General features: G+C 29.9%; 1 protein-coding gene across 1 annotated transcript; it reads left to right on the forward strand.

Annotated features, from left to right (window-relative positions):
- The first annotated feature begins 631 nt into the window (after positions 1 to 631).
- On the forward strand, positions 632 to 26,485 carry LOC111621915. Its single transcript, XM_023364166.1, has 28 exons — positions 632 to 712; positions 2,680 to 2,776; positions 3,471 to 3,523; positions 3,606 to 3,702; positions 3,790 to 3,906; positions 3,980 to 4,068; positions 4,337 to 4,479; positions 7,474 to 7,586; positions 7,733 to 7,808; positions 8,485 to 8,645; positions 8,755 to 8,843; positions 13,524 to 13,667; positions 13,735 to 13,897; positions 13,968 to 13,995; positions 16,532 to 16,601; positions 20,906 to 21,002; positions 21,299 to 21,351; positions 21,434 to 21,530; positions 21,618 to 21,734; positions 21,808 to 21,896; positions 22,156 to 22,298; positions 22,855 to 22,967; positions 23,308 to 23,383; positions 24,122 to 24,282; positions 24,385 to 24,473; positions 25,901 to 26,044; positions 26,112 to 26,274; positions 26,345 to 26,485. The coding sequence occupies exons 1-28, from the start codon at positions 645 to 647 to the stop codon at positions 26,426 to 26,428; spliced, it is 2,934 nt and encodes a 977-aa protein (XP_023219934.1). The 5' UTR covers positions 632 to 644; the 3' UTR covers positions 26,429 to 26,485.
- Positions 26,486 to 27,097: the final 612 nt, after the last annotated feature.

The following is a 27,097-nucleotide window of genomic DNA, read 5'->3' on the forward strand; positions in this document are numbered from 1 at the left end:
ATTTTTTAATATAATAGTAAACTTGAAATTTTATTTTAAACGAAGAAACATAAACAAGTATATAAATAATACGAAACGCCCACTGGCAAAAATATAGCGTGTAAAATTAAATGCATTTCTATCATATATTAAAGCTGATTGTGACGTCAAATTGGTTATGCAGGAAATGGAGTTAGAAATTTAATGCATTTTCTTCGAAAAAAATTCATTTCCGGAAATCCTCGAAGACGGAAGCGGACAGAATCAAACAAATAATAAAATTTGATAAAATTGATTGGAATTGTTACTTTATTATCTGAAACAATAACGTTTTCACACACAAAAAAATAAAAAAAGTTGCCTTGACCTCCATAACTGTTGACACACTCCATCACACGTACAGTACGTACAGTACATTTACTCTCTGATTCGTCTTTTCCAATATTTTATTCAGCTAAATAAATACTATTTAAAGTGTATTAATTAAAGATACTGTGCTAAATTAGTATTATTATAGAATTATACAATATTTATACAATATTTAAAATTAAATATTTGAATTAAACGTTAAGCAGGATTATGTATTATCGTAGATGAGTTATATAATTGAATGTGATTAATGTAAGGTTATATAAAGGAAATTAGTGTCACATTGTTAACAGAAGATGCCTGACATTTGTGGTATCCCCTATTACGTGTTTATTCCTGTAGGAATTTTTATAGCTTTATATCTGTAAGTACATTTTAAAATTATAATTATTTTTCTTTTATAATTTCAATTATTTTATATAACTTGTATGCCATTCGTTTTTGATTTATAATTTATTTAATGAACATTACAGTAGATTCTCAGTTAACATCATCCATAGGAATTGGTAAATGTAGTTACTGGTTGCTTGGAAATTACTATTAAAAATTGGCCTAACTAATATCATAATCCACACTATACCATACCATAAACACTATACTGTATTGAGTTGATATTAATATTGTAATACAGTAATTAGAAATAAAGTAAGATAAATAAAAACAAAATTAATGTAACATAGTATTTTTTTCGTAAGAACAGCTTTGCGAATGCAGTGTGAAATTTTAGTTAAATGGCAGGGGTGGGAGACAAATATGCGTTGAGCGTAGGTTTATGTTAACTTTAATCTTACATTTCCTCTAGAAATTAATTTTAATTTTAATTTAATTTAAACACCCACGTCACTTGACAAACACAGCTAGTTTTGAACATGATGTGTATTTACAGTAAAAATGAGTAAAGTAAGTATTTGCTGCAAGATGAGAGCGCTTGCAGCACGTTAGCCGTAAAATTCGAAAACTAGCGCTCCTATCTTGAAAACGAAGCACAATACGGAAATAAAATCAATCACAAAATTGTAGAGTATGATTAATTTAGTAGGAAAGGACACATTGAGTACATGAATAGCGTGAATAGAAAGCGTGAAATGCTAATTTGTCGGTAACCATTGAACACTAGTAGTTGGTCGTCTCGCCAACGAGCTGGCCACGTGAATTTTTCCTGGTTTCCTTCATGTTTTAACATCTAAATAAGGGCCAGTTTTCCAGAGAAAGTCCTCCCAAGTCTCGGCAGATCACCCACGTGTCACGTTACCGTATACTACTAATCCAATGTACAGTACGGTTAATTTGTCTGTATTCGATTCTCGTCAATGCTAAGTCACTAATCGCAACACAAAGCAGCAAACTGTGAGAAATAGAGACAGAATAGGAAATACGCATTTGTATTTGGGACAGCTTCTCGTTAATCGTCGGAATAATTCGCTATGGGCATGTTTAACTCGCGGTTTTACTTTTCTCATTTTAATTTAACTTATCTTCGTAAAACGTCAAGATTACGTGGATTTCTACAAAGATTGGCTATTCACACAGTCTAATCAATAACATGATTTATTTTGTGTAAAACGGGTGATACATTCATTTTCCTATACGCTTGAAGTTAATTTACAAATACTGTATTAGAGAGGTTGCGGCCGACGTTTTCAATGCGAAAACGTGTACGTCGGACGTTTAGCGCCGCTTTCCTATAAGCCTAGAAGTTTGACAATGGTGTTTGGATAGTCAGTGGAATCATGCTCGACGTCCCAAACACCATTGCCAAACTTCTAGGGCTTTAGGAAAGCGGCGTTGAACGTCCGACGTACATGTTTTTGCGGTGAAAACGTCGGCGGCAACCTCTCTAATACTTTTTTACAAAACTCACACTATTGCACAAATCTCGTTGGCTTCGTTGGGTGGTAACGACGTGTCGATGGATTTACGGAGTCGATAAAAGATGGATACGATTAGAGTACGTTGTAGATTGATCCCCGCACAGCTCCTCAGCTTCCTGACGTTTACATCTTATGTTAATACTGTTTCACGGAGCATCTGGACTGTCGGATCTCTCGTTTTCTCGTGTTCTTATTAGAGATTTTGTCCAATGTTTACTTTTCTGGCTAATTCAAATTTGGGAAAAAGTTTTCTCTCAATGGCAATTCAAAACGTTGAATAGAAACGCGTGTCATCGTGGCTTAACGGAAATATCATGACATGTTTCTGGTATAATTCCTTTAGGTTTTTCTTTTACGCGTTAATAAAATAAAATTTGAAATTGAAATCTATGATTTGGCAAATATTTTGGACTCAACAATTAATCTGTTTTAAGTAAAGATAACATTTTAAATGTTCTAGATATCTTACAAGAAATTTTGGTTATTGGAAACGTCTTGGAATTCCGGAAGTACCTCCTTTACCACTCACAGGTTCTTTCAGATTTGACTTGAGTTCTGTAAGTATTTTTTATTTTAGCAAAACTTAATAAAAATTATAATAAACAATATACGTTCCGGATTTTATTGATTCGTTTTAAAACATTCGTAGATCAAAAAAATTAACGTAGGAATCCTATTAAGCCTAGCAAGTTTAGACAATTATTTTGACCAACTCCAATTTTAATTCCAAAAAATGAGTAAGGTATCAGTTAGACTCTAGGTGAAAATCATTTGGAAAAAACTGGAGTTGATCAAAATAACAGTCCAAACTCTTTATCTTGATGTACAGTACGTTATACGAGGCACCACTGTATCTTTAATTTTTTGAATTTTTCACTATATAGGCACTAAGAGGGCCTTTTTTTATCGTACCTATTTTGGGTATGATTAAAAAGCTCACAGTCGGGACCCGAGAGTGGTGAATGGCAGGGCCCAATATATCCAAAATACCATACACAAAAAAATCTGGATTTGACCCGGGTCTCTAGAACGGTAATCTTGCTTCTTAGCCGCCTCGGACACGCGCTCGTCCGAAATATACAGCTATTTTTACATAAGAGAAACAAATATACAAATTTAAATTTAAAGAAATCCACGAATATAATTTTGTAAAGTTGATAAAATAGATGTTATTCGATTTAATAAATATTTAAAATCATAGGTTTTTTTCCTTCACTGAATGTATTTAAATACTTTATTTGTTATTTTTAGCATCAAGGAAAAGCAGAACAAGTTTGGTATAACAAATATGGCAAGATATTTGGGTAAAAATATTTTTTAACATAATTAAAATGATAATCTTTTAATATTTACATAATATAAAATGTATAATTTATATAAATATAGGATATACGAGGGTACAAATCCGGTACTTATGATAGCAGATCCAGATCTATTGAAAGATATTCTAGTCAAGGATTTCCATGTATTTTCTGAGATTAGGGTAAGAACATACAGTTTTCATTTAATATTTTCGATTACGAATTTAACAAGAATTATTTAATAAGTTATTCTGAAATCTCCATTTCAGGATATTCAGTTTGGAGATCCAATTACAGATAAAATGCTTTTTGTACTGCGTGCAGAAAGATGGAAAGAAGTTAGAAATCTTATAACTCCTACCTTTACTTCAGGGAAAATGAGATTGGTAAGTGACTCTAAATTTCTATGATTTGTAACTCACCATTGAAGAATAATTGAGTTAGGCAATTTATTTTCAGATGTCCAAATCAATTAACGATTGTTGTAAAACACTCGAAAATAATCTTGTGAAAGGAGCTAAAACCAATAAAGAAGTAGATGTTAACAAGTAAGTGAAGGAATGCCGGCTATCAAAAATACTTAAAACAACGAAAAACAATACCAAATAATTCAGAATATTGCAAAATTATTTTATATATTCTTTCTATTATACGAAACAGTTTTACAATGCTATCGTTTAATTAAAGATTACATAAAAATGATTAAGGAATGTCATTTGATTTTCAAATTATTGATTAGTTTTTATTAAAAATTTAGAATGTAAAATACCAATAAATGATGTACATAATTAATTTAAAAAAATGACTCATTTACAGGTTTTTTGGTGCTTACACTATTGACGTCGTGGCCAGATGCGCTTTTGGAATGAACCTGGATTCTTGTAACGATCCGAATAATCCTTTTGTTAAAGCTGCTGACCAAATCTTAAACTCTGCTGCGTGGAGATTCTTAATAGCAAGTAGGTATTAATAATTATAATATAAAATGTATTAGTTATGTCGCGGATTATAATAAAAATTATATAGCCTAATTGTAAAACATAACGAAGCTTGTCTTGCTATATAACTAGAATAGCAGGTGTTATATTGCATTTCTATTTTTAGTTATTGGAAAGATTATTATGCATAACGATTGATACACATATTTACTCGTTTCAGTGTCATAAGTATATACCGTATGTAGTAGACTAATTAGTCTGTAGACTTTTTTTTAACTTCTCTGTTTATCTGTCCGGATAAAGTAACTTAATTTCCACCCACTACCCAATTTCCGATATAGTTGAAACGTTACATTAATATGTATTCCCGATAACAATACATATTTTTAGAGTTTGGAAACAATTTTAGCAATTAGCAAAAAATTAAAATTTGTAAAAATTTAATAACAGATAGCACTACACGTAGGACAAACCATCTCCCCCTTTTAATGGTAGTGTCTTTATAAAACTTTGTAACGCAATTTTTCTTTAATTCTGAATTAAGTGCTAAAACAAGAAGAATTCGAACAACACGACTCTGTATAGAAATAGACAACCAAAAATGTGACACCCGAATATGACAGTTTGTACAGACCATAACATAAAAACGTAAAAGCGATTATATTGATAAATCAAATGGACATTACAAGGGATATATTTTATACAGTTTACAATAAAATTACATTATTCTTCATATGTTCATATATATAACATCTATATATAAGTTGTGTATAGGCTATATGTTACTGTGAATGACCGATATCTGGCGAATGTCAACATTCTCCTGTGAATGTCAGCATTCACGCAGTCGTTTCGTGTATGTACGAAATATTTGCTAAATATCATTATTTCTCACTTACACCGACAAATGTCGACATTCAGCATGCACTAATGGTGAATGTTGAATAAAAATATTTTTATTACGTTAAGACAAGAATGCAACTTTTTAATATGTCAAAATAGGAGAAAGCTTAAGTTACAGCGCATGTAAATAAACTGTTGAATCTAAAATGAACAGTACGTTCTAAATCATTAAAGAAAATAATACAATAATAAACTTACACATAAATTATGTGATTGACGTTGTACAATCTTATTTTTTGCAATAACTTAAACTGTTATGGCACTTTGAGTCCCTTGCTTTTACAACTGCATTTATTCGTGGAATACTTCTTTTTACAATGAGAGCGTGTACAGTAGACCCCTATAATTCCGTGTTATAGTGGGGTCTACTGTATAGCCTTACCCTGCTGCAATACATTGCATAAATTCCCACACTTTGTAATTCACCTGTTATCTTGTTTTGTAGCCCGGCTATGCCTCGCGGTACCGGGCATCTACTTCTATGGTGCCTTAATAAAAGATTGATTGATTGTATAGCCTTAGGGTGCGACTATGCAGACGCGAATTTAGAGCGAGCGACAGGTTGCGAGCGATTTAGTTTTCGCAAAGGAAAACCATGAACAAACGAGAAGCGAGAAATAACGCTAGCGAAAGCGAATTTCTGGTTCTCGCACATATCTGACAGGTTTTGATATTTATCGCGTCTCGCCTCTTCTTGCCACATATTCTCGCTCGCTCGCGTCTGCATAGTCGCACCCTTACCCTCTACTTTTCGATTTAGCTGTAGCTGCTTCTCTCAGCGATATTTCTTGAGAAGAAATCTCATCTATGAAAAGTAACTTTTCTTTACAAATTACAACCTGATTACGTTATTACGTGATTACGAACTGATCTGTTAATGGTGTCTTTTATTCGGATATCGCCGACGCCTTACCGACGACCCCTCTCATCCTCCGCCACTCGACCTGACTAACCGATTCCCACCCCACGGGATCAAAAGAACAGAAACTCCATGCAGTGAAAGAGTGGGCGATTTCCACCAAACCATTACCGGAAAAAGAGGTACGACCTTGTCCTACCTCCGACTATCCACAAAGGATTTGGCGACAGACTGTCGCCTCTCTGTCGACATCGGCTTTTCGGGTGTCGTTTCGACCTCCACCAAAGCTTATCTGTGCTTGTCGACATACACCGGCGATTGTTCGAAGGTATAATAATATAACCAAATATTCGGTCTTTCACCGACGTATTTTGTATGTGTCGACATTCACCGGAGAATATCGACATTCTCTAATTTCGGTCTTTCACAGTAACATATATATATCCGTTGGTATGTTCTTGCTGCATAAAAATAAATGATATATCTGATGACATTTTAAATTTTTGTTAATAAATAACGAAAAGTATTTACTGTATTTAATAAATAACAATGAAGATGAAACGAGCAATTATTTATTGTGACATCGTCACAATGCCGGACTGCAATTTTTAATAATATTTTTAATTTATTTATTTTAAAATATATGCTATCCACCTCAAATTAGTAGTGGCGTGCCCCTGTACATCATACTTTTTCTTTAATTAACAATAGAGTTGTACCGGTCAGGGGAACTGCTTTCAGGGAAAATTTTGAATTGAAATCACATAATTTACGCTCTAGACTGCAAGTTCCTTTATAATTAATCGGGGCATCCTGTCCCAAATTTTTTCAAATCTTGTTTCGAATTTCCTTTATCTAATACCGTTCTCGAGATTAAAGGGAGACAGATGGACGGATGACAGTGGGAATTTATTGGTCTTTTCCAAATTGCAACCCAATAATAAATGAAACAAAAATGATTTTTGATGATCTGAATATTATTTTTTTTTCAAAACATTGAATAGTAAAAATTTTATTTTTAAATTCTCTGAAATGTTCTTAAAATTAGATATGAAAGTTACTTACAATGTGTATTTGAAAGTTTGGGTTATAATCTATATTTAACAGAAACAAGTAATAAGTGTGAATAAAACATTTTTGTTGTGAAAAATCTATTTCTGTGAAATTTCATTTATTTTACGAATTAATATCATACTTTTTATTAAATAAGTTTCAGTTTAACATGTTTAAGATTCATTTCAATTGAATTCTAGTTATGTTACCTCGTTTCGCACGACTCATTCGTTTTTCCGTTTTCGACCCTTCCATGTCTTTATTTTTCAAGAATGCAATTATGCAGGTGATCAACAATAGAAAACAATCTAAAGCAAGTATTACGTCTATTATATGTATTCAATGGCTTAAAAATTTTATAATTTAATTTTCTTTATGAAAATTCAATTATTCATCATAAAATTCTAATTTTTAAATATATATGCTGAAAAAGTTTATAATAGGCTGCTATTTAATTAGGATTCGAAAAGTAAAGACTTTTTACAATTGATGTTAAATGCGGAAAACGATAATGAGAATACTTCTGAGAAGAAAGGTAAGTTCAGATGTCAATATCACTAATAAATCCAAAATAAACAAAAACATATTGACATTTTTAAAATAAATTAAGAAACAGTAAAGCCTCACTTATGGTGCCACCTTATATAATTTCCAACCATTCAAGTGGAATTGTGAAAAAATTTACTTACAGACCTGTAATTAAAGTTCTGTAATGAATACTACTAAAAGTTTCACGGAGATTATAAAAGTAAATAAAAAATTAATTAATTAAGTAACATGAAAAATTCACACAATACTGCATACTTTGCAATATGCAGTAATTCTAACTTACGTAAGTACTGTACATTTACTTTTGCAATTTTAGAGAAGAATTTTAGGAATGGTCACATAAGCAAGTATTTTCTTTACACTATTTAAAAACGACTTAACATTTCGAGCTCACCTGTGGCAGAGTGGATAAATCCACTGAATACTGGTATTTGTTCGCCATTTTGCGCATCATCAATGATTGACCACGTGGACTTTTCCAGATTTTACAATATATTCGAATTGGTTACAATTCGAATATATTGTAATACAGATTTCATAGAGAAGAAAGACCGAAACTAAAAGGTTCAGTAATTGTTACTTGTATCGTGTAAATTATAACTGTATTATGCCACGTTAAATAATGAAGGTTTAAAAGATATAATTCAAAATTTTTAATTTAGTATTGGAAATGGACGATATTGTTGCTCAATGCGTCATGTTTTTCCTGGCTGGATACTTCACAACAATTGCGACAATGAATTGTTTAGCACACGAACTAGCAATTAATCAGGTGGTTCAAGAAAAACTGTATCAAGAAATAAAGGAAACTTTAAATGACAATGTAAGTATATACAATAATTAAATTATAAAGTTAATAATTAGAATAATAACTTATTGAAAGTACAATGAATTTATTTGAAAGATAAAACGCTCTTAAAATGTTCACTTAGGAAGAATTAGATTATGATACAGTGTTTGGAATGAAGTATCTTGAAGCTGTTGTCCAGGAAATTCTCAGATTTTATTCGCCTAATCCAAGGTATACTTGAATAATTTAATATTAATTCATTTTGTTGCGGAAAATTAAATATAATGCCAGATGTTTAGTGTTTTCGGGACTAAGATAAAGACAACAAAGTATTTAGGCTAAAAAGCCTAAGTAGGCCTACTTTCGGGCTGACCGGCTCATCTTTAGACACTCAAACATATTCCAGTAAAATTTTAGAACACAAAACATATCATCTGATTTCAACGGTTGTGATACCGAACAATCAAATAATTAATTTTATATTAATTTCTTTGTCAGAATTTTTATACTTTACAGATTAATCTCAATACATAACCGGTTCAAATACCGGTTTTAACTACTTCTATATTAAAATAATTTTTTATCTATGTGCTTTTCGTCAATGTTGGCGAATGATGTGGAAGACAACGAATGAAAGCAATAATGGTAAGGACTGTGTATAATAAGGTACTATATAGTGTAGTTAACGAAAAAAAAAACACTGGTAAATATGATTTTAATGTGGAAGTTGTCAAAACGGTTGGAATACAGTAGAGCGTCAATTATCTGAATCAATTGGGGACTGGGGTTGTTCGGAAGATCGATGTTTCGGATAACCGATTATGCACGAAAAAATATATTAATTTATCCTATGTTGAAACTTTTCTCCGTTGCGTGTCGCTTTGCGTTGAATTTTCGTCGATGTTAAGCCAAACGAAGACTATTGTATCGTAAAAAGTTATTTTTTATTTTGTACAAACAAAATAAATATATTAAAAAATATAAAAACAATAAAAAAATTATACTTCAGAAGTTAATTTAGTATCAAAAACGTAAAATACTTGAGTAGCCCAAGACATAGCCAAAGATCGCTGCGCCACAGCACTGGCGAAAATTTAAATTTGCCGACTGGAATTCTTTCGGATGATTGACGTTTCGGATGATTGATTTTCGGATAATCGACGCTCTACTGTATTGTAAAATTGGGGAGTGTATCGAAAGAGTCTTTGTGCCTTGTTAGAATTGTATGGAAGAAAACCCACTGAGGAGGGAAATACAGTATTGTAATTTCCGAAATGCATCTGGGTAAAATAAACTTGTTGATTGGCTAGTAATTGCGGAGTCTGGATGTGATAATTCCTTGAAAATAATGATGGTTGAACCGATTACATATTTAGATTAAAGAAACTGAATATGAGCAAAGTATAAATCATTTACAGATTAAGTTATTTTAATGTGATAAGATAAATATATTTAAAACCAAATATCATTTATATTGACATAAAATCCAATAATAAAATTTATATGATATACATTTACTTTATTGATTTTGTTTAAACTTTTTGTGTATTTTATACAGTCGACACCCCTATAACACGGTAGATACGTTCCGTTCTTTATGAATCCGATTTCTTACAAGTCATTGCCAATCACAGCCCGACACGTGTGAAGTTTGCGGATTACGGCTGTTTGAAAGGTTTTCTTCCATAAAATTAATCGATTCTAGACTAATCCGACTCAACATTTCCAAAATACATATATTTTCTTTGGGAATAATCCGTATAAACTATGCTATAAACAAAAAATTGTAGGATTACTTACCGAGTGTNATATAATTTATATATAATACTGTACAGACGATAGTAATCTCTCCGTAGCGTGGCGCTGGACGGCGGAAAGTAATTCGGCTGGTTGATGACGTTTTACGTAATTATAGGAGTTTTTTTACGGATACCGTCGCAATTTTTTCGCTGTCTTATAGGAATTGTAATTATAGGAACCCGTGTTATAGGGGTCTACTGTATAATTTTATGAATTATTTTTATAATGTACCGTGCATTTTAGTTATTATTTATTAGACTACTAATTGGATTACAATTTTTTAAAAATTGTAGTCCAATTAGTAGTCTAATAAATTTCCACTGTTCCATAACAGACCAATAAATTTCCACTGTCGTCTGTCTGTCTGTCCTACCTTAATCTCAAGAACAGTGTTAGCTAGATGAAAATTGAGACAGATGTGAAAATATCGGGAGCAGTTGTGTCCGATTAACTGTATAATAACTTCTGATTTAAACCGGTAGTTACATGATTTTAATTCAAAAGTTTCCCCTAAAAGGAGTTAGACAGATGATTGGCTCGACTCTATTGCTAACAGAAGTATAATGTATAGAAGCAAGATACCACTAATTTGAGATGGAGAACATATATTTCAAATTAAATAAATTAAGAATATGATTAAAAGTTGCAGCCAGGCATTGTGACTATGTCACAATAAATAATTGCTCGTTATCAATATTTTGCTTTAACCATTTTAGTAGGGTCGTAGATTGCGATTACAACACTGGGCCTAGGGTTGCCTGAGTCACTTTATACTTTCTATTGACGTGACATTCTCGATTTATCACATCTCTCTCTCTTTCCCTCCTTCTCTTTATACACCTGAAATTACTTAAGTTTATTTTCTAGACTTCATAATTAAAATTTAATCGTATAAGTTCTGGATGGAACCTTATTCCAGTAGTTTTCAACCGGGGTGCCGCAAAATGTTGGTGCTGAGCAGTGTCATAACAATTACATGAATACGAAAAGTTTAATAACTCTACATTGGCATGGAATAGGGGTGCCACAAAAAATTTCCCAAGTAGGGGTGCAGCTATTAGAAGAAAGTTGAAAACATCGCCCTATTCGGTCCCGAATTTCAGAGCTTCTCTGTCGTCAGCCCTAAATATAATAGTAGATTAAGTAGATCATTACGGAAATACTGACGTTAATAATATGCGTAGTTTAACTTTTTAAATTAATTTACAACAACAACAATAATAATAATCAATTTTATAAAATCTTATTTGTAAGAAAAGATAATAATTATAAATACATTTATATATCTTTTCTTTTTNTTTTACAAAATACAATTCGAAATTTTAAATTTAGTATTGGAAATGGATGATATCGTGGCTCAATGCGTCATGTTTTTCATCTCTGGCTACTTCACAACTATGGCTACACTTTCTTTTCTCGCTCACGAACTAGCAATTAACCAGACGGTTCAAGAAAAACTGTATCAAGAAATAAAGGAAACTGTAAAAGACAATGTATGTCTCTAGTTAATTAGCAAAGTTAATAATTAGAATAATATAATGATTTATTTCGACAGATTTTTTAAATGTTTAATTTCTTAATGTCCAATTTCTTAGGAAGAACTAGATTATGATACAGTATTTGGAATGAAGTATCTTGAAACTGTTGTTCAGGAAGTTCTCAGATTCTATTCGCCTAATCCGAGGTATACTTTAATATTAATTCGTTATTTATTTTATTGTGAATAATTAGATGTAAAACATTATTTAGATTACTATACTAAAAGCTAAGCTTTTAATGTTTACAGAAATTATTTAAATTTTCAAATTTATATTTCATTTCTTAATTATTTTACCTTTTTATTTAATTTTATTCGAATATTGTACAATCTTTGTTATATATTCAAGACTTTAGTTTTTATAATACATTCAAAAAAGGGTGATATGTGATTAAGAGAATGGGGAACAAACACTGAAGAAAATGAAAGAAAAGAATTAAAGTAACGAAAGGAGCTAGCTGACGCTGCTGTTAGTAAAAAGGGGCAGTCTTTTTGGGTCGAAAGTACAAAATATTTCAAAGAGGAATTCTTCACCAAAATACACTGTGAAGCAGCTAGAAAATCAAACGAAATTATTCCGACGATTGCACAAAGACTTGCGGCCGGAAAACAATTCAGGTTGCTATGAAAACGAATTATATTTTACACCGGATGACTCTGAGTGTGAGAAAAATAAGTGCTAAGTAGAAACTTATTTATGCCAGAAGTGAAGCTTAAACATCACTCAAAGTTTCCGACGAAGGTTTTTGTATGTTATCTATAAGCCCTACGGACGATTTGGCTTCGCATCGTCTACACTTTTTAATTAACACGGAAATATGTTTATAGTACGACATGCATTAAGGAGAGACTATTCTCATTCTTGATGAAGTACTAAGTGGAAATTACGTGTTTTGTCCAGATATGGCAGAGTCCCATTACCCTCGAGATACAATTGTTACTTTTAACCAACATGGGTTATGGTACTGTGCATTCATTGTGAAAACAATGTATCTAATATATCTCCACTGACTTGTGAGATCAATTGAACGATTTATTCTATTGAAAGTGAATAAATGGCTATTCCTTTTTAAACAGACTATATATTCAATTTTATTTTAAACTTAACTGCCATCCGACAGAATTCTACAATTAGTTTGTTATTTTTTCCTAGTTAATTAGTTTGGTACTGGGTAAAGGAAAAAGTGTATGAGAAAAGGTGAAAGCCAATTTCATTGCAGAACTTGCTAAAGTATTTAGAACATCATCTATCAGTTAACAACTGAGGACTTCCAGAACCTTTTGAAACGTGTGGAAACAAAAGTTTGAAAGGGAGCAGACCGTGGAAAATTGAATTTTTTAAGTTTTTACGAATTTTCTACGATTTTCAAAATTCTGAACCATGCATTAGTAGAAGAATTAATTAGGATTCTAACGCTAAAACTTGTTTGGTCCTATCTACGTTCATTTTCGGAAAAGGTTTTTCTTGTAAAAAAAGCATTAAATTTTTAATGGCATCTGCTGGAGATCGCATGCATAACCAGAAAGGTTACAATTAGCTAAATTTATTTATATATCTTTTGTTTTATAAATAGATTAGAGAGAAGGAGTGTAGAGGATTATAAGATAAAAGACACTAATATTGTAATTCCTAAATCGACTTTAATCGCTATACCTACTTACGTTCTCTGCCATGATCCAAATTATTTTCCTAATCCAGAAAAATTCGATCCAGACAGGTGAGTTAATAATAATAAAATAAAGTCTGACAAGAGAATGCTACGAAAAATAAATACATTTTTACAGATTTCTCCCAGAAAATAAGGAAAAAATACACCAATATGCAAATTTACCATTTGGTATTGGTCCTCGAGGTTGTTTAGGAATGAGATTCGCTTTAATGGAAATTAAAATGGCAATTATCTATTTGATGCGGAAAATTCGATTTAAACCGGGAGTTAATACAAAGGTAAATATTACATATAATTTATTCAATTAAAGAGTAATGATTTATAAAATTATAAAATGCTTTTTACCAGAGCGAACCAGTATACAGAAGAACTAAAGGCATTCATTGTCCCGAACATGTTTATTTGAATCTGGAATTAAGACAGCAAGAATAAATGAATTGGTTTTGTACAGAATGTATATTAATTGCTGTATTTTACGGCATATAAGACACAACGTTTGACTCAAAAAATCGATATGTGTCTTGTATGTGAAGTTCAGAACTTCCACAGAAAAATGAATACTCCAAACGGCCTATATTAGACTTCAAGTATCCTTTACCTAGTTGAATTCGGGAAAAAAAAATGTTATTGTTTAAATAAGTTGCTATTATTATTACTGTTTTTCTCTACAGCTAAGCAGCTTTTGCATGTATTCATGTAGAATATTTTTATGGTAAATTTTAATTGTAAATGACATATTTTAAACTCCTCGTTTTCTTGAGAGAGAAAAGTGTGAAGTGTAATTTTACTTTGTTAAACCAAAATACAGCAAAAGAAATTGGGTCCTAGTGAAAAAAAGGTGGGATGGTTTAAAGGAATAAATGTGCATTAAACGTTTTTGTAAATATGAATAAACGAATAAATGAGATAATCAAATGTCTAACAATGCAATTCTACAAAACGAATATGCAAATATAAGAATGCATTTTAGAAAGAACTAGTTTATTTGTTTCTGTTATATATTTATTTGTTTTTAATTTTGGTTAAAGCAAAGCGTGAGTTCTTTCTGCTTCTCTGTGAATAATGTATAATAATAAATGTAATGATTTAAATACTGAATTAATAGTACAATATCTAGAAAATGTATTATAATAAATACATGACTGGTATAAATTATGTGTCAAGATTTCTAAATACCATACACCACCAAGATTTCTACACAAAATTTTTTATCGCTTATTATACAGACCTATATAATATTCCTTCTTTTTCAGTTAAGGATATATCTATGGTACAATTATGTATTATACTCTTCGTTTAAGGAAAATCTATCCTTTAACTAAAAATATTAAACAATTCTTTATAACGTATTCCTTTCATCAGTTATCCTACAAGGTGTGATAAGTCTGTAAAATAAGCCAACTCTGGACTACGTGAAGAAGATATTTTGTTGTATAATTCTAAGAATTAGCAACATATTAATAAGCACTTTCAAATCATTATTATGCAATTAAGATTGTTATCGATAATTTAAACTGGAGAGTTTAGAAACTAATTTCAAATTTCTATTGAACTATATATATTATAACAATTTGTCTTGTTTATCGCTAAAATATGAGCTTTCTAAAGGACAGACTACAGGTAACTTTTTATTATCAGCGTCTTGCAGCGTTACGTCTTGCATGATCAACTAAGAATGACGCAAAACACGTGATCACACTATTCCTCCTTCGCTCAGTCTTTTCCTGAGATACATAGATGAACTGATATTAACAATTATTTGAATGTTCGCGGTAAAATTAAAAAACAAAAAAGAAAGTTCCGTATTGTCTCTTTAGTATCGTCACGATCCACTTCTCCACATTTATTAATCGCAGCGACATATGCTTGATTTTCTCTCTTCTTGTCACAGTAATTCTTTGATATAACTTTCCATAAGCAAGATAAACTACTATAAAATTCTATAAGTTCAGTAAAAATGTTACGAGCCCACTTTCTTAAATCTGACATCTTAAAAAAAGGTAAAGAAAAACAACACTCATCTGGCACCGCCAAAAGATGATACATTACTACGGGAAGTTAACAGACAGAAGAGTGTCTACATGCAACGATTTGTCTACCGCCTTGTTTAAAAGTAATGTTTCAGCTCCCCAGAACTTTAGAGAGGTCGTCAGACTTCACTAGGTTCAAACTTGTCCATATACTACGTTTTGTCTGTTTCATCTGGATTGATCATGCACGACAGACGATAAAAATCAGTCCGTATAGATCGTCCTTAAGACAATACACATTTTAGATGTTTTTCTTATGTGAAATAATAATAAGATTTTTCATACAACATATTATATTATAGAAAAGGAAGATTGATTCAGAAGATTTGATTTCTATCTTGAATGAGAGACTCAAAATTGCCAAATGTCACTTCGTATATTACTGACCTGTTATAAATTTTGTACTTTTATTACATTTTTCACTTTTACTTTCTGTTAAATTCTTCATATTCTAATCTAAATTCTTAGAATAATTATATAAATTATAATTCTTTTAGCTTATGATTAAGTATATTTCCCAAAATTGTTAATCCAGAAAGCATCGTTATATTTCAATAGTTAAGGCTTATTGTAACCTTTCGGCTACGCACACCATCTCCAGCAGAAGACGTTAAAAATGTAACACTTTTTTTCTATGGGAAACTCTCCATAAAACATACTGTACAAAATCAGAAAAATCAAATATATATATTTATATGGTTTTTTCAGAATTACGTATTCATTACATAAAGGTTAGGTAACAATTGATTGGCTACATCTGTCTATTATGCCGCCACGTTGCGCAATCCTTTCTTCTATTCACTATGTCGTCACGTTGTGCAATTCTAAGTCTGCTATCTGAGTACATAAAAGAGTGATCGGCTTGTTTCTTATCATTCATAGAGATGACAGACTTTTACGGTATTCCGTATTCTGTTTTAATTCCCATAGGAATTTTTTTAGCCTTATATTTGTAAGTATTTTGTTAAAAATACATTTTAGTAAAGTTTAGTTTTAAATTTAATAATTATTTAAATAACTGTATATACTGTAAACTAAAAAGCATCAGAACGTTTAGTAATTTTTGAACGAAACCGAACTCACTGTTTTAAATATATTACCGTCAATTAGACGAAGCTAATACAGGATTTGCATACAAAATACAACAAAATATTTGTTTTTATATAAGTAAAAATATTGTAAAAAATGTGTAAAAAATAATAGAACAAATATTGCAATCTATTCTACATATTTCTTAACATCAAGTCTAATTAAACTAGGGTATTAAAATATATAACTTATCATCAGTTTTTCAAATTTATTATTATTATTATTATTATTACTATTACTGTAAATAATTTTTAAAATAAATTACTCTCCAATTAAATAATATTAATTTTATATAATACCTATCCTATGTTATATTTTGTATTTAGAGATTTTCATTTATTGATATACAGTATTTTTGGGAGAAAAACTGTTCAAAACTTTTTAAAAATAATTATAATGTCATAATTTACTTCAGTTTATCAGTCATTTTGAAGTTTCCGATAATGACTTTTCAGTTTGTTTAACAGATTTCCTTTGTTTTTTTCATAAAATTTAATATATTAATAATACTTTTTATATATTTTTGTATAAAGAAAAATGTCATTACCACGAAGGAAAAATGAAGTAAGAATATGTGTGTTTTTGAGTTATTATCCATATCAACTCAAATGACAAAGTATTACATATTATCTATAAGATATTATATATTATCAGACGATTCGATTACAGATTTTATTTATGCTGTATTCTTTTCTGATAAGATATGTCAACTTTTGAGCAGTCTTATAAAATATAAACTGTTTTAATAAATTACAGAAATTGCTTTTAGCCCTTAGTATAATTAAATTAATTAATTAAAATATCTATAACCATAAGGTAGATAATAGGAAGGGCTTATCACACCAAATGACAATGGGATTATGTAATCATCTTATTGTACAACCCTATTTGTTTTATTAAACTTTTTTACTTTGATTTTTGAGCGTTTGTGCCCATTGTCATTTGGTGTGATAAGCCCTTCCTATTATCTACCTTATGGTTATAGATATTTTAATTAATTAATTTAATTATACTAAGGGCTAAAAGCAATTTCTGCAATGTNAGTTGAAATTTTTAATTCTCGTCCATTCGTCGATCCAACGTCTTCCCTGGTAATAAAAAAGGTTCAATTTTCATTAGCTTATTGCTTATTAAATCAAACGTAAAGTTTTCTCCGTTTACTGTTAGACAATCAGCTCTCATATACGCATCTTTTCCAGTCTTCTTAGCCTCTTGATAGAAAGGAAAAAGACCTTTCCTCCTAAGTCTCGATCTCCAATATAAATCATCGAAAAACTTTACCCTAGAGCATCCTTCTCTCTTCTGAATATTATGAACATTCCGGTAAATTAGTTTTTTATCGGAGACAATGTCAAGTTTAGCCACCACCAATTTATTTTTTGAGATTATTTTAAGATCTTTTATCAAAATTGAGTCACCACTAGGTCTTTTAATAGATGACAAAATGTCAGAAGCCAAGGACAAGATTTCAGACGAGTTTCCCTCTAAACCAGCAATAACAATATTATTTCTCTGACGTTCATTTATCGATGAATCTAAAAGATATAAGAAATAGGAGGTCGAAGCAGTAAATGAGGTATTTAAATTAGAAATTTCCTCCACCTTCTTCTCTACATTGAGAAGACGTTGTTCAAAATCTTTATGCAAATTTGCCAGCCATTCGAATTTAGTAGATAAATCTTCAAGTTTAGTCAAAATGGTATCAAATTTTTCCTCTAAAAAGGAAAATAAATTTTGGGGTACATTTGAAGAAGAACCCGAAGGAAGAAAAAACTTTTCCAATCGCTGAGATTTCAAAGTCGGTTCACTAGGAGATCTTTGACGTTTTCCAACAACTGATATGGACGACTTTGAAATAGGGGAGGAAGGTGGAGTACGAGACATCGGTCCAGGATTAGATTCAATACCTCCAATTACCAATAAAGCACGTAATAATAAATATATATCAAATTCTTTGATGAAACCAAGATAAAGAATCAAACACTTTGTAAAAGCAAACATATCCAAAGCGCTATAATTCAACAAAAACAGCTCTCTCAAAAACTCACCAACACTGACGAACGTCGGAAGCGCCCCCGATTTCATCTAATTATATCTATATTATTTTAAATATTTTAAATTATATTATATATTTTAAATAGATTTATTCACATTTGCGTCCAGGACATTTGAATGTTCATTTTCTGCTAGTTTTATTGTAACTATGAACACTATCAAGCTTCCATAGTTACAAAAAGAAATTGCATATATAGCTTTAAAACTTAATATGAAGAAAGTTATGTAATAATCATAAATTTTTTGTCGATTGTATTTTATTTCTTTTTAAAAATTCTACTTTCATAGCGTTTTTGGAATATTGTAACCTCTTTAGTTATGTACACGATGACATTTAAAATGTAATTATTTTCCTAATAACGTAAAATACTGTTTAGTTCTATCTGCTTCCGTTTCCGATAATTTTTAGAAGGATTTTCTTATACAAAAAGCATTACGTTTATCACGCTATATGCTGGAGATTGTGTGCATAACCAAAGTGAATACAATCAGCTTTAAAAAGCCGATTGTTTTAAGTGTTTATGTCAAGTAAATAAAGATGGAAAAAAGCCAAGTGTTTAATTAATAACACAATCTTGTGTTCAACAGTCAATAGAATTTGATATTTGAAACCTATTCCAGAAAACTTCACTTCATCCAATGCTGTAAATGAATATAATTTTTTCCAATAAAACTGCATTTGTTAAGTTATAAATATCTGTGCATATAAAAATATAAATGATAAAAATGAACAGGATAATTCTCTAAGAAAAGTTAATAAAAAGTTGAATGGAGAATTGAATGGTGATTGTTTGCAACTAAAAATTAAGTGAACGAACCGGTAGAAGCCATCCAGAATATCTAACTGGTAATTCTATTGAAATATTTAGTGTATTATAAAAGAAAAGGACAAATAGTAAATGAGAGAACGACAGAATAATTCTCGTCTACAATTATGAAATATTTTTATAAAATTTTCAATAATAAAACCATGTTTTCTAATTTTTTTAATCAAATACATATTTATTTATGTTCTAAAAATAATTGCTAGAAATTATTTTAGAAAGATAGAATCATAAATCTTGGTAAACTTTTATTAAATAAGCTGAATTTGGAATTACCAATATACTGTACAATAATTTATAATATGCAGAGTGATCGTGATTAAAGTACAGTACACCTATTTAACGCCTGGAAGGAGATATAACGATTCAACCTCATCAAATTTTGTATGCTGACTGTTTTACGGACATGCTGAAGAGATTTTCGAAAATAAAAAATTTAATTCAAAGCCTATCACTGCAGAATTTCTGGCGCTGCGAGCGTAAAAAAGTTTCTCAAATTCTTAGTGTCATAACCGTCGAACCGCAGTCACAGCATTGGCATTAAACTACCTTATAACAAAGGCACGTTCAAGAACAATCGTGATCATCGTTGCTGATCTCCAATAATACGAATGGTTTCACATGTCATAGATCGTTCTATACCTAAAAATTGCCAATAGAACTGTGTTCATTATATATATATTACGTATTGGTTTTGTCGTTCGCAGCGCTACAAACTCCTGTAGTGGTGGGTTTGTGAACTTAATTATTTTTTCACGGAAAACGCTTCAGCATGTCCATAATCGTCGGTTTACAAAATCTGGCTGAGTTTGTACTGTTACATATCTCTCCAGGCAGCGTTAAATAGGATTGCTTTAATAACTATTACTCAGTTATTTATTTTTAGGTTAGACCTAATGACTTATAAATTATATAGTAAAATACTTAATTTTATTTGCAACTGTAAATTGAAACAAACGTAAACCTACAATTACAAATTAAAATTTCTTTAATTTATAAAACTTCCTATTGTTATGAAAAGTCAGCAGAGAAAATTTTAAAAAATTTTTAGAACTGTATTCGAGTATCTCTCATCAACCAATTAAATTAATATTTGTGAAACGAAATGTACTGTACTATGTACTATACTACTCTTCTCTTTATTGACAAAATATTCTTTTTCAATTCAGATTATTTGGATCCACAGTTACTAGAGACTCTATTGAATTAAAATAAAATAAATATTACGATATAAATTTGCATAATTATACTTTCAATTTCATTAAAAGTGAAATTTTAAATGTTCTAGATATCTTACAAGAAATTTTGGTTACTGGAAACGTCTTGGAATTCCAGAAGTACCTCCCATACCACTCACAGGTTCTTTCAGATTTGACTTGAATTCTGTAAGCAGCATTCATTCTAGAAATACAGTTTCTTATTAAACATTATAATGAATAATATACTTTTTTGAAAAGAATATTCCAGATATATTTTATTCATATTAAAGCATTCATAAAAAAAATATTATGCTAAATTTCCAGATTATGATAATTCTCTTCGTATGAATTTTTGTTATTACAAAGAATTAAATTTAAATTTTCTGTTTAATATATCTTCTACGCCACGCAAATATGTAATTATTCTTACAAAACAGAAGCAAATAACGTGAATTTAAACTTAATAAATTGTATTTTTTTAGCATCAAGGAAAAGCAGAACAAGTTTGGTATAACAAATATGGCAAAATATTTGGGTAAAGATATTTTTTCAGATAATTAAAATGATAATCTTTTAATATTTACATAATATAAAATATATAATTTATACAAATATAGGATATACGAAGGTACAAATCCGGTACTTATAATCGCAGATCCAGATCTATTGAAAGATATTCTAGTCAAGGATTTCCATGTATTTTCTGAGATTAGGGTAAGAACATATATTTTTCATTTAATATTTTCGATTACGAATTTGACAAGAATTATTTAATAAGTTATTCTGGAATCTCTCTTTCAGGACATTCAATTTGGAGATCCAATTATAGATAAAATGCTTTTTGTACTGCGTGCAGAAAGATGGAAAGAAGTTAGAAATCTTATAACTCCTACCTTTACTTCAGGGAAAATGAGATTGGTAAGTGGCTCTAAATTTCTATGATTTGTAACTCACCATTGAAAGACAATTGAAATAAGCAATTCATTTTCAGATGTCCAAATCAATTAACGATTGTTGTAAAACACTCGAAAATAATCTTGTGGAAGGAGCTAAAACCAAAAAAGAAGTAGATGTTAACAAGTAAGTGCAGGCATGCCGACTATCAAAAATACTTAAAACAACGAAGAACAATGCCAAATAATTCAGAAAATTGCAAAATTATTTTATGTACACATTCTAAGAAACAGTTTTACAATGCTATCGTTTAATTAAAGATTACATAAAAATGATTAAGGAATGTCATTTGATTTTCAAATTATTGATTAGTTTTTATTAAAAATTTAGAATGTAAAATGCCAATAAATGATGTACATAATTAAAAGAAATGGCTCATTTACAGGTTTTTTGGTGCTTACACTATTGACGTCGTGGCCAGATGCGCTTTTGGAATGAACCTGGATTCTTGTAACGATCCGAATAATCCTTTTGTTAAAGCTGCTGACCAAATCTTAAACTCTGCCGCGTGGAGATTCTTAATAGCAAGTGGGTATTAATAATTATAATATAAAATGTATTAGTTATGTCGCGGATTATAATAAAATGTATATAATTGTAAAACATAACGAAGCTTGTATTGCTATATAACTAGCATAACAAGTGTTATATTGCATTTATATTTTTAGTTATTGAAAACATTACCATGCATAATGTCTAATAGCTTGGGAAAACTGTCACAAAGTAGTCTTGTTATTTCTTTTATCATGAAAGTTCAACGTCGTAAATTGAAATAATATTTTTAAAAAGTAAATCAAATATAACTCTATAAAAATAGACAAACAAAAATATGTCACCGAACTATGACATTTTGTTCAGATCACAATAAAAAGACGTGCGACCGATGAAAAGAAAATACTCATTAAATAGGATGTATTTTTCACAGTTTCTACTGTAGACAAATATGATTAAATTATTCTTCATATTATACATTTATAAAATTATATACTGAATATTTATATTTATTTTACGAATTAATATTATACTTTTTTATTAAATAAGTTTCAGTGTAATATGTTTAAGAGTCATTTCAATTGAATTCTAGTTATGTTACCTCGTTTCGCACGACTCATTCGTCTTTCCGTTTTCGACCCTTCCATGTCTTTATTTTTCAAGAACGCAATTATGCAGGTGATCAACAATAGAAAACAATCTAAAGCAAGTATTACGTCTATTATATGTATTCAATGGCTTAAAAATTTTATAATTTAATTTTCTTTATGAATTAATATCATACTTTTTATTAAATAAGTTTCAGTGTAATATGTTTAAGAGTCATTTCAATTGAATTCTAGTTATGTTACCTCGTTTCGCACGACTCATTCGTCTTTCTGTTTTCGACCCTTCCATGTCTTTATTTTTCAAGAACGCAATTATGCAGGTGATCAACAATAGAAAACAATCTAAAGCAAGTATTACGTCTATTATATGTATTCAATCGTATTAATTTTTAAACATTTACGCTGAAAAAGTTTATAATAGGCTGCTATTTAATTAGGATTCGAAAAGTAAAGACTTTTTACAATTGATGTTAGATGCGGAAAACGATAATGAGAATAGTTCTCAGAAGAAAAGTAAGTCCCAATTTTGTTATCACTAAATAAATCAAAAATAAACAATAAAAATGACGTTCTTTGAAATAAATTAACATATTAAAGAATGATTTAATATTTCTTTGTATAACAAAAGTATTCTTTACTTAATTGTATCTTTTGAAAATACTCTATACTTGATTATATTAATTACTGTTTTATTTAAATAAAATAATGCAATTATGTCAGATATAATATAAGATTAGAGATTATTTGAACCTTTCAGGCTTCTTTAATAAACTTAATTTTCTAAAATCTCTTGAGACATGTCGAATTTTTGTATTGCGTTATTGCATAGATCGATGTCACAGGGAAATAGACAAACTGCTGAATTAGTTTATATTATACAAAGTTAAAAGATCTGAAGGTGGCAAACAACAACTGTAACTTTTTAAAACTGAAAAAAATAATTACATTAACTTAAAACATTTAGAATTTAAGGGACAAAGACAAAAAGATAGATAATTTATTTTTAATAAAATAACTGATACGTTTAAAACCAAAGAAGAATAAGAATTTTGTTGTCTTTAAATGCTAGTTAAATAAATATCTGTAATATATATACTTTTTCTATATATAATACGTATAACAATTGAAATGTAATACATATTTCACAGAACGACAGAAACTAAAAGTTTCAGTAACTATTAGTTTTATAATATTAGTTATAATTGTACTAGAAATTCTTTTACAAAATACAATTCGAAATTTTAAATTTAGTATTGGAAATGGATGATATCGTGGCTCAATGCGTCATGTTTTTCATCTCTGGCTACTTCACAACTATGGCTACACTTTCTTTTCTCGCTCACGAACTAGCAATTAACCAGACGGTTCAAGAAAAACTGTATCAAGAAATAAAGGAAACTGTAAAAGACAATGTATGTCTCTAGTTAATTAGCAAAGTTAATAATTAGAATAATATAATGATTTATTTCGACAGATTTTTTAAATGTTTAATTTCTTAATGTCCAATTTCTTAGGAAGAACTAGATTATGATACAGTATTTGGAATGAAGTATCTTGAAACTGTTGTTCAGGAAGTTCTCAGATTCTATTCGCCTAATCCGAGGTATACTTTAATATTAATTCGTTATTTATTTTATTGTGAATAATTAGATGTAAAACATTATTTAGATTACTATACTAAAAGCTAAGCTTTTAATGTTTACAGAAATTATTTAAATTTTCAAATTTATATTTCATTTCTTAATTATTTTACCTTTTTATTTAATTTTATTCGAATATTGTACAATCTTTGTTATATATTCAAGACTTTAGTTTTTATAATACATTCAAAAAAGGGTGATATGTGATTAAGAGAATGGGGAACAAACACTGAAGAAAATGAAAGAAAAGAATTAAAGTAACGAAAGGAGCTAGCTGACGCTGCTGTTAGTAAAAAGGGGCAGTCTTTTTGGGTCGAAAGTACAAAATATTTCAAAGAGGAATTCTTCACCAAAATACACTGTGAAGCAGCTAGAAAATCAAACGAAATTATTCCGACGATTGCACAAAGACTTGCGGCCGGAAAACAATTCAGGTTGCTATGAAAACGAATTATATTTTACACCGGATGACTCTGAGTGTGAGAAAAATAAGTGCTAAGTAGAAACTTATTTATGCCAGAAGTGAAGCTTAAACATCACTCAAAGTTTCCGACGAAGGTTTTTGTATGTTATCTATAAGCCCTACGGACGATTTGGCTTCGCATCGTCTACACTTTTTAATTAACACGGAAATATGTTTATAGTACGACATGCATTAAGGAGAGACTATTCTCATTCTTGATGAAGTACTAAGTGGAAATTACGTGTTTTGTCCAGATATGGCAGAGTCCCATTACCCTCGAGATACAATTGTTACTTTTAACCAACATGGGTTATGGTACTGTGCATTCATTGTGAAAACAATGTATCTAATATATCTCCACTGACTTGTGAGATCAATTGAACGATTTATTCTATTGAAAGTGAATAAATGGCTATTCCTTTTTAAACAGACTATATATTCAATTTTATTTTAAACTTAACTGCCATCCGACAGAATTCTACAATTAGTTTGTTATTTTTTCCTAGTTAATTAGTTTGGTACTGGGTAAAGGAAAAAGTGTATGAGAAAAGGTGAAAGCCAATTTCATTGCAGAACTTGCTAAAGTATTTAGAACATCATCTATCAGTTAACAACTGAGGACTTCCAGAACCTTTTGAAACGTGTGGAAACAAAAGTTTGAAAGGGAGCAGACCGTGGAAAATTGAATTTTTTAAGTTTTTACGAATTTTCTACGATTTTCAAAATTCTGAACCATGCATTAGTAGAAGAATTAATTAGGATTCTAACGCTAAAACTTGTTTGGTCCTATCTACGTTCATTTTCGGAAAAGGTTTTTCTTGTAAAAAAAGCATTAAATTTTTAATGGCATCTGCTGGAGATCGCATGCATAACCAGAAAGGTTACAATTAGCTAAATTTATTTATATATCTTTTGTTTTATAAATAGATTAGAGAGAAGGAGTGTAGAGGATTATAAGATAAAAGACACTAATATTGTAATTCCTAAATCGACTTTAATCGCTATACCTACTTACGTTCTCTGCCACGATCCAAATTATTTTCCTAATCCAGAAAAATTCGATCCAGACAGGTGAGTTAATAATAATAAAATAAAGTCTGACAAGAGAATGCTACGAAAAATAAATACATTTTTACAGATTTCTCCCAGAAAATAAGGAAAAAATACACCAATATGCAAATTTACCATTTGGTATTGGTCCTCGAGGTTGTTTAGGAATGAGATTCGCTTTAATGGAAATTAAAATGGCAATTATCTATTTGATGCGGAAAATTCGATTTAAACCGGGAGTTAATACAAAGGTAAATATTACATATAATTTATTCAATTAAAGAGTAATGATTTATAAAATTATAAAATGCTTTTTACCAGAGCGAACCAGTATACAGAAGAACTAAAGGCATTCATTGTCCCGAACATGTTTATTTGAATCTGGAATTAAGACAGCAAGAATAAATGAATTGGTTTTGTACAGAATGTATATTAATTGCTGTATTTTACGGCATATAAGACACAACGTTTGACTCAAAAANTTAGTTATTCAAATATATTTTTTAATATTTTAGTTTGTCCTCCTCTTTGGGTACCTCTGGATCCACAATTATAACTTCTACGTATGGCGCGATATTGGAGATATTCGTAGTATTCGAATTTATCATCGACCTAATATTCAAGATTTGGAATACTTCTAGTATTCGCCTATATCCAATGTTTTTAGATATTCTTACATTGCTACTTCATTCATATTGCTGTAAATTATTGGATGAAATTATGATTTATTTCGCAATGGCGTTCATTTCTGCTCACTCTCAGCTAATATTAACTTCTCACATACGATATAAATATGTAAAATCAAACTTCCAATTACAGCACCTCCGAACAACGACCTTCTTTTTATCTTCCCGTCGCGTCGGTGGCAATTATTCAGAGGTTTGAATGTGTTTCATTTAATGTGTTCCTGATTCTAAATTAATATTCTAAATTTAACAAAAGTTTTTCATTATTTGGAAAATAAAAATTATTCTTAATCAATTCTTAAATATAGTTCAGCATTATTTTAGCAGTTTTTTCATCATAGTTAAGAACAACAAATTTTTCAATCATTTAGCATTTTACTTTAAATAA

Source organism: Centruroides sculpturatus, unplaced genomic scaffold (genome assembly GCF_000671375.1).
Source record: "Centruroides sculpturatus isolate CEXI.00-Female unplaced genomic scaffold, Cexi_2.0 scaffold31, whole genome shotgun sequence".
In the NCBI taxonomy this organism is placed as follows: domain Eukaryota; kingdom Metazoa; phylum Arthropoda; class Arachnida; order Scorpiones; family Buthidae; genus Centruroides; species Centruroides sculpturatus.

Excerpts from the sequence above, each read along its gene's own strand:
- LOC111621915 (XM_023364166.1), top strand. The coding sequence starts at position 645 with ATGCCTGACATTTGTGGTATCCCCTATTACGTGTTTATTCCTGTAGGA. Across the intron at positions 7,809-8,484 it reads GAATACTTCTGAGAAGAAAG|TATTGGAAATGGACGATATT; the intron begins GTAAGTTCAGAT and ends TTTTTAATTTAG. Across the intron at positions 13,898-13,967 it reads AACCGGGAGTTAATACAAAG|AGCGAACCAGTATACAGAAG; the intron begins GTAAATATTACA and ends GCTTTTTACCAG.